Source organism: Glycine soja, chromosome 19, assembly GCF_004193775.1.
Source record: "Glycine soja cultivar W05 chromosome 19, ASM419377v2, whole genome shotgun sequence".
In the NCBI taxonomy this organism is placed as follows: domain Eukaryota; kingdom Viridiplantae; phylum Streptophyta; class Magnoliopsida; order Fabales; family Fabaceae; genus Glycine; species Glycine soja.
In genome coordinates, this window is record NC_041020.1 from 1,538,157 (window position 1) to 1,548,159 (window position 10,003).

At 24.5% G+C, this 10,003-nt stretch overlaps 1 protein-coding gene across 1 annotated transcript; it reads right to left on the bottom strand.

Moving 5' to 3' along the window:
* Positions 1–1,162: 1,162 nt before the first annotated feature.
* Positions 1,163–3,649, bottom strand: LOC114399439 (cytochrome P450 82A4-like). The gene is made up of 2 exons (XM_028361627.1): positions 2,631–3,649; positions 1,163–1,937 (listed from the first exon to the last, which is right to left on the bottom strand). The coding sequence occupies exons 1-2, from the start codon at positions 3,582–3,584 to the stop codon at positions 1,314–1,316; spliced, it is 1,578 nt and encodes a 525-aa protein (XP_028217428.1). The 5' UTR covers positions 3,585–3,649; the 3' UTR covers positions 1,163–1,313.
* Positions 3,650–10,003: the final 6,354 nt, after the last annotated feature.

A 10,003-nucleotide genomic window follows, 5' to 3' on the forward strand; every position in this document is an offset into this window, starting at 1 on the left:
TATACATTGATATTTAGTATCCATGGTTCTCACAATTAGGAGTTACGTACATAGAACTTTTACAATTAGGAGTTACATAGAACTTTCACGAAAAAAAAAAAAGAGAATTACAAAGAACCCACAAAGCTTTAAACCTTATTACAACACACCTTATTACAACACCACATGGTGACAATTTTGTGAATTCCAAAAATGCCCTTTTGACGAAAATATAATTTGGTTGAACTATTATACACCAGAAAAATATTTTCTATTTTCTGTTGTTTACTATAGGGAAAAAAAACTAAAAAATATTATTATATTTGTAACTTTAATGTACATGTTTTTTCTATCTATTTTTTCTTACCAAAATAATATTTTATTAATATTTATTTGTTTTTCTTCTAACTCACCTTGGATCTCACATATTTTTTTATCTTTTTTTTTCATCCCATTATTTATCACATTTAGTAGTTTCCTTATTTTTTTTAGTTATTTTTTATATTTCCCTTTTCTTTTTACTCATCCACCTCAAAATTAAGGAGTATGTTTAACATTTTCCAAGTTTTAAATAACTTGTTAGTTAAAAAAAACAAGACAAATCTTAAAATATACCTATATTAATTAACAAGTATGTCCAGGCATTCAATTAAAAAAATAATTAATTAAATACTTTAACGTACAAAAATCCAGCTTTACTTCACTCATTTTGAATCCCGTTTTGGAGGAAACAATTGAGTAACGGATAGTAAATATTTGGTCCATTCCCCTTTTGGATCCTAATAAAAATCTAGATGGGTAATTATATCGTCACATGCCTGTACGAAGCATCGGAAGCAACAACCAATAGCTGCTCTCCACATTCATAGGAACGTCGCAATCTCAACGACACCATCACAGCTCAGCAACGGAACTAGAGAGAGACCAAACAGATATACTACTTTTTCATCATTAAGAAATCAAAATAATATTTTTTTATCATTTAAGCATCAAGTACTATTATCAATCTTAAATTAGTCAACAATCCAAATAATGTTTACTTGTATGTATTATAATTTAAAATATCAATATATAATCAAAGTTAGAAAAAGTTGGTAATAATAGAAACATAAATTTGGTTTAATTAAAAAATTCCATTTCCATTATGATCGAATAATCGTCAACAAAAATCTTCAGATCAGACTTTTCCTTAACAATTCATGGTATTATTAAATGAGAGACAATTATACATAGTTTCGACATAATTTATCAGCCAAAACTGATTTAACTAAAAGAAGATCACATAGTTTAACAATGGACTTTCCACAAACAGCTAAGACAAGAATCACATGCTTTCATAGATAACAATTAGAAGATAATCGTGGCTTAATTAAAATCTCAAGTGGAGTAGCTTTAGTCTTGCCTAATCCAACGGTTTCAGTCATATCAATAGGTTCATTTGATGGATTTAAGAATGAAAAAGAATGAAAAAGACTGGCAAGAATCAAATGAACCATTTGAAGGCTAAAAGATATTCCAGGACACACTCTTCTACCACCACCAAATGGTAATAGCTCAAAATGATGTCCCCTAACATCAATGTCTTTATGGGTGGTTAGAAACCTTTCTGGTTTGAACTCTAATGGATTTGACCAAACACTAAGATCTGTGTGGATCTTCCAAATATTTGTAATTAGACGAGTTCCTTTTTTGACATTGTAGCCACCTAAAGTGCAATCCTCTATGAATTCACGAGGTGATGAGAGAGGAACTGAAGGGTATAATCTTAAAGTTTCTTTGACCACAGCTTGAAGGTATGTTAACTTACTTATATCAGACTCAGTTATACATCTCTCTTTTCCAACTTGGAAGTCAAGTTCTGCTATAACTTTTTCCAATACAATAGGATTTCTCAATATCAAACATACTGCCCATGTAAGAGTATTAGTGATTGATTCAGTTCCTCCTGAAATTACTGTCTGCAAATCAAAATAAAAAAAAAAAATATGTTAAGCAAAAGTAGAATGTCGTATAAGTGAGAGCTTAAATAAGTCAAGGCAAATGGATATGATATTTGCATGCTTAAGATCTTGTAGTTACACATTCTTCGAATCTCTAGTACATGAAGTTGAAAATCTCTCTCTCAAAATAGACATTTCCAATAGATCATAAATAAATTAATAAATTGTGAAGTCATCTACTATATATAGTCGAACTAATTAAAATTTATTTAAATCATTCAATTGATATCCTTAATTAAAAGTCTATGTTTCTATAAGTGAGAATCTAAACCATTGTTTCTCACTTTGTGAAAAACTTAAACCTCTTTCACTATATTCATATTTCATAGCCCAATGTTCTAATCATAAAATTATTAGTCCCATTTAAAGTCATCTGTGCTAACAACCTAATCATATAGCAGTATAATGCATATTTGGATTAAAATTTACAAACTTTAGTTTGAGTTAAATTTAAATTTACAAAGGCAATTCAATTCTTCCTTTTACAAAACTGAGTAGTAACACAAAATTTTCATTGCAAACACATTTTTGGTAGTAACCAAACATTTTACCAAAATGAATTTATTTTCCAAAAATATATTCACCATTTAAAAGTACTTCTTCAATTCAACTGATAACCAAAGATGTTCATAGTAGGTCCAATATACATACCAGTAAATTGGATTTGATGATGGTATCCGCATCTATGCCATGAATTGTTTTTCCATCAAACAAGGAAAGCATGGCGTCCACGAAGTCTTGAATTCCATCAACGTTGTTCTCACCAAAAGCCCTATTTTGTTTGTGCTCCTCTAACCACTCACCAAAAATCTCATCCAAATCCTTGGCAGTTTCCTTCATGGCCTTCTCATAGCCACCAAAATCAAACCATCTCAAGAAAGGAATAGCATCTGCCACCGTGAACACCCCCATCAGACGCATGAACTCCTTCACAGCCTCCACACATCTCTGAGCCTTCTCATCATCCATAGTTCTAGCACCGAAAAGTCGCTTTCCGACGACCATTCGAAGAACCATGTTGTATGTCAATTGAGAAAACCATTGCTTCAGCTCCAGCAACGCATAGCCAGACTCATTATTCTTGTTGCTTGACCAAACATTGAAGAGCTCTTTGATCGAACTTTGAACTTCGGAGACACGAACATGCTGTAGTTGCTCCACTCTGCGAGATGTAAGGATCTCTAACGTTGTAATCTTTCTTTGCTCGCGCCAATAAGGACCATAGGGTGCAAACCCAAACATGGCTTGGTTGTAGCACATGAGTTCAATGGCAAGAAGCTTGGGGCGAGACGAAACGACGATGTCGTTTTTGGTGAAGCATTCCTTAGCAATTTCCCAGTTGCTGATTACCAAAGCCTTTTTGACACCATAGTTGATGGTGAATATGGGTCCATACTTATCAGCCAAAGCACCCAAAACCCTATCAGGTGTCTCTGAACCACTCAATAGTGGTAGGTGACCAAGTATTGGCCATGCACCTGCAACTTTGGGAGCCTCTTTTTTACCTAATGCAAATTTGAAGGGATTATACAAAAACAAAAAGAAGAGGGTTATAGAAAGAACTCCAATGGCAGTGGCATTTAGGTAATTTAGAACAAACTCCATTTTAGATAGAGAAGATTGTTTACTATAGTGGCTGCTTCTACAGAGATGTGCAATAATGCTGTGTATCATCTTCCTTAAATAGACCAATATATTGTTGGATGAAGAAAGGAGTGTGATAATTTTGGATAGATGACTTTTTTCTTATTATTCACCAAAAGCGGAAGCTTTTCAGCCACTGTGCTTGGGGTTTTTTATTCAATGCAGTGACTATTAGCTAACCCGTGCTTAGGCATAAATCATCATCATCTAAACAAGGAAAGCATGCTGTCCATACTACGTTGCACGAAATTTGATTAACTACCCACTAATTAGGAATAAATCATCATCTAAATTATGATTATTTTCATATCCTAATAGAATATGATTATTAATTTGGAAATTATGATTATTTTTATATTTAAACATTATATTTAAAATTGATTGTTAAGTATCTATAAATTTGAAATAAAAATTAAAAAAAATAAGAATAAAATATGTTTATTAATTAAACATCAATAAATTGATAATGATTATGGCAAAAAAGAAATACAAAATTGAATTTATTTTAATAATATATTAAAATTGATACGGTAATATTTAAAATTGATTGTTAAGTACCTACTAATTAGGAATAAGTCATCATCTAAATTATGGTTATTTATATATCCAAACATAATATTTAAAATTGATTCTTAAGTGCCTATTAGTTTGAAATGAAAATTAATAAAAATACGAATAAAATATGTTTATTAATTAAACGTTAATAAATTGACAATGATCAAGATGAAATTAAATACAAAATTGAAGTTATTTTATTAATATGTTGAAATTGAAACTCTAATATTTAAAATTGATTGTTAAGTACCTACTAATTAGGAATAAATCATTGTCTAAATTATGATTATTTTCATATATGGTTATTAATTTGTAAATTATGATTATTTCTATATCCTAACATAATATTTAAAATTGATTCTTAAGTGCCTATTAATTTGAAATGAAAATTAGAAAAATTCGAATAAAATATGTTTATTAATTAAACGTCAATAAATTGACAATGATTACGATAAAAACAAATACAAAATTAAAGTTGTTCTAATAATATGTTAAAATTGATACTGTAATGTTTAAAATTGATTGTTAAGTACCTACTAATTAGGAATAAATCATCGTCTAAATTATGATTATTTCCATATATGGTTATTAATTTGAAAATTATGATTATTTGTATATCCTAACATAATATTTTAAATTGATTCTGAAGTACCTATTAATTTGAAATGAAAATTAACAAAAATATGAATAAAATATACTTATTAATTCAACATCAATAAATTGACAATGATTACAATAAAAACAAATACAAAATTGAAGTTGTTTTAATAATTTGTTAAAATTGATACTCTAATATTTATAATTGAATGTTAAGTACCTACTAATTAGGAATAAACATCATCTAAATTATGATTATTTTCATATATGTTTATTAATTTGAAAATTATGATTATGTCTATATCCTAACATAATATTTAAAATTGATTGTTAAGTACCTATTAATTTAAAATGAAAATTAACAAAAATACGAATAAAATATGTTTATTAATTAAACGTCAATAAATTGACAACGATTACGAAAAAACAAATACAAAATTGAAGTTATTCTAATAATATGTTAAAATTGATATTGTAATATTTCAAATTATTTGTTAATTACCTACTAATTAGGAATAAATCATCGTCTAAATTATGATTATTTCCATATATGGTTATTATTTTGAAAATTATGAGTATTTCAATATCCTAACATAATATTTAAAATTAATTCTTAAGTACCTATTAATTTGAAATAAAAATTAATTAAAATACGAATAAAATATGTTTATGGATTAAACGTCAATAAATTGACAATGATTACGATAAATACAATTACTAATTAAGAATAAATCATCGTCGATCTAAATTATGATTATTTCCATATATGGTTATTAATTTGAAAATTATGATTATTTGTATATACTAACATAATATTTAAAATTCATTCTTAAGTGCCTAATAATTTGAAATGAAAATTAACAAAAATACGAATAAAATATATTTGTTAATTGAACGTCAATAAATTGACAATGATTACGAAAAAAACAAATACAAAATTGAAGTTATTCTTATAATATGTTGAAATTGATACTCTAATTTTTACAATTGATTGTTAAGTACCTACTAATTAGGAATAAATCATCGTCAAAATTATCATTATTTCCATATATGGTTATTAATTTGAAAATTATGATTATTTGTATATCCTAACATAATATTTAAAATTGATTCTTAAGTGCCTATTAATTGGAAATGAAAATTAATAAAAATATGAATAAAATATGCTTATTAATTAGACGTCAATAAATTGACAATGATAACGAAAAACAAATACAAAATTGAAGTTATTTTAATAATATGTTGAAATTTATACTCTAATATTTAAAATTGATTGTTAAATACCTACCAATTAGGAATAAATCATCGTCTAAATTATGATTATTTCCATATATGGTTATTAGTTAGAAAATTATGATTATTTTAATATCCTAAAATAATATTTAAAATTGATTCTTAAGTGCCTATTAATTGGAAATGAAAATTAATAAAAATTGAATAAAATATGCTTATTAATTAAACGTCAATAAATTGACAATGATAACGAACAAATTCAAAAGTGAAGTTATTTTAATAATATGTTGAAATGTATACTCTAATATTTAAAATTTATTGTTAAGTACCTACTAGTTAGGAATAAATCATCGTCTAAATTATGATTATTTCCATATATGGTTATTAATTAGAAAATTGTGATTATTTTTATATCCTAATATAATATTTAAAATTGATTCTTAAGTACCTATTAATAGGAAATGAAAATTAATAAAATATGAATAAAATATGTTTATTAATTAAACGTCAATAAATTGACAATGATAACCAACAAATACAAAAGTGAAGTTATTTTAATAATATGTTGAAATTTATACTCTAATATTTAAAATTTATTGTTATGTACCTACTAATTATGAATAAATCATCGTCTAAATTATGATTATTTTAATATATGATTATTAATTATAAAATTATGATTATTTTTATATCCTAACATAATATTTAAAATTGATTCTTAAGTGCCTATTAATTGGAAATGAAAATTAATAAAAATACGAATAACATTTGCTGGTTAATTAAACGTCAATAAATTGACAATGATCACGGCAAAAACAAATACAAAATTGAAGTTATTTTGATAATATGTTAAAATTGATACTATAATATTTAAAATTGATTGTTAAGTACCTACAAATTAGGAATAAATCATCGTGTAAATTATGATTATTTCCATATATGGTTATTTATTAGAAAATTATGATTATTTCTATATCGTAATATAATTTTTAAAATTGATTCTTAAGTGCCTATTAATTGAAAATGAAAATTAATAAAAATACGAATAACATATGCTTGTTAATTAAACGTCAATAAATTGACAATGATCACGACAAAAACAAATACAAAATTGAAGTTATTTTAATAATATGTTGAAATTGATACTATAATATTTAAAATTGATTGTTAAGTACCTACTAATTAGGAATAAATCATCGTGTAAATTATGATTATTTCCATATATGGTTATTTATTAGAAAATTATGATTATTTCTATATAGTAATATAATATTTAAAATTGATTCTTAACTGCCTATTAATTTGAAATGAAAATTAACAGAATATGAATAAAATATACTTATTAATTAAACGTTAGTAAATTGACAATGATTACCATAAAAACAAATACAAAATTGATGTTGTTTTAATATTATGTTAAAATTGATACTGTAATATTTAAAATTGAATGTTAAGTACCTACTAATTAGGAATAAATCATCGTCGATCTAAATTATGATTATTTCCATATATGGTTATTAATTAGAAAATTATGATTATTTTTATATCCTAACGTAATATTTAAAGTTGATTCTTAAGTGCCTATTAATTGGAAATGAAAATTAATAAAAATATTAATAAAATATCCTTATTAATTAAAGGTCAATAAATAGACAATGATCACAGAAAAACAAATACAAAATTGAAGTTATTTTAATAATATGTTGAAATTGATACTCTAATATTTAAAATTGATTGTTAAGTACCTACTAATTAGGAATAAATCATCGTCTAAATTATGATTATTTCCATATATGATTATTAATTAGGAAATTATGATTATTTTTATATCCTAACATAATATTTATATTTGATTCTAAAGTGCCTATTAATAGGAAATGAAAATTAATAAAATATGAATAAAATATGCTTATTAATTAAACGTCAATAAATTGACAATGATCACGGAAAAACAAATACAAAATTTAAGTTATTTTAATAATATGTTGGAATTGATACTCTAATATTTAAAATTGATTGTTAAGTACCTACTAATGAGGAATAAATCATCGTCTAAATTATGATTATTTTCATATATGGTTATTAATTAGAAAATTATGATTATATCTATATCCTAACATAATATTTAAAATTGATTCTTAAGTGCCTATGAATTGGGAATGAAAATTAATAAAAATACGAATAAAATATGCTTATTAGTTAAACTTCAATAAATTGACAATGATCATGGCAAAAACAAATACAAAATTAAAGTTATTTTAATAATATGTTGAAATTGATACTCTAATATTTAAAATTGATTGTTAAGTACCTACTAATTAAGAATAAATCATCGTGTAAGTTATGATTATTTTCATAAATGGTTATTAATTTGAAAATTATGATTATTTCTATATCGTAACATAATATTTAAAATTGATTTTTAAGTGCCTATGAATTGGAAATGAAAATTAATAAAAATACGAATAAAATATGCTTATTAATTAAACGTCAATAAATTGACAATGATCACGGCAAAAACAAATACAAAATTGAAGTTATTTTAATAATATGTTTAAATTGATACTGTAATATTTAAAATTGATTGTTAAGTACCTACTAATTAGGAATAAATCATGGTCTAAATTATGATTATTTTCATATATGGTTATTAATTTGAAAATTATGATTATTTCTATATCCTAACATAATATTTAAAATTAATTCTTAATTGCCTATTAATTTGAAATGAAAATTAACAAAAATATGAATAAAATATGTTTATTAATTAAACGTCAATAAAATATGTAACGAATTGTCAAGAAAATGGTCACTTTCAAACAGAGAAGTGAAGATAGACACAAATGAATTTTGGATTGACTTTTAAATGAAACAAATTGATTTTGAATTTGAAACTTGAATAGAGAAATTTGAAATTGTGACTTCCATATCAATAATTTAAATTGATTGTTCAGCCAAATGAATTGATTTTATTATCCATAAATTAATTTTCATGACTGGTCCAAGATTATGTGACCCTGATAAAAACAACACCCCAGTGTAAAGCTGAGTGAAATAGATATGCAACTATTTCCTAAGTATGAATCTAATTAATTTTTTGTAATAGAATAATCACACATATTTCCATTAACAATAAACGGGAAAAACAAAAAAAAATGACAAATTGATATATAGAATGATATAAATATAATAAAAAAATTGACAAAAATGTTAAACAAAAGTATAAAGTAATCTTAGCATAGGAGTAAATTTTAATTTAAAATATTTAAATTTATATAAAATTATAAGACCCACAAAATTATAATAAGTAACTCATAAATAAATCATTATGTAATGTAAATGGTCTTAGGAATCTATTAAAAAAAAATAAAGAGGTTGTTGCACTAACATTAGTTTAATATTAATCACCCAAACTCCCTAATTGATCATTATTTTTTTATGATTGAAAATGAAAATTAAAATGTTAACTCATCATCCTAACATTTTTTTATTTCTCTAAAATTTATTTATTAATTCAATAATTTTTGTTGTGCAAGTTTCAACTAAAATAACATGAACACTGTTCTTTCTGTAATATATAATAAAATTGTATATATATGAAATCCAGCCATTAAAAAAACTACATGAAATTGAATTGATCAAACACTCAACATGACTCATATCATCTATCATTAATAAAATACAATATTAATAAAATACATTGTCTGGAAATCATAATTATTAAATTACAACTTTAAACTGTTAAAATAAAGTAACATGAAAATTTCTTCATCAATCAAATGGGGTCATCATCACTCCAATTTTGTTGCTTCCTGATTATCTATATTAATGAATAAATATAATTCAAGTTGTGAATGTTGAGAGCCTTTGCATCAAAATGTAAATTGAGATCCCTGTAACCCCAAAAGAACCATAAACAAAGAAGTCCAAAACTACCATATTCAATCATCTGACCATATAAATAAAGGATGACATATATGTGATAATAAAGCATG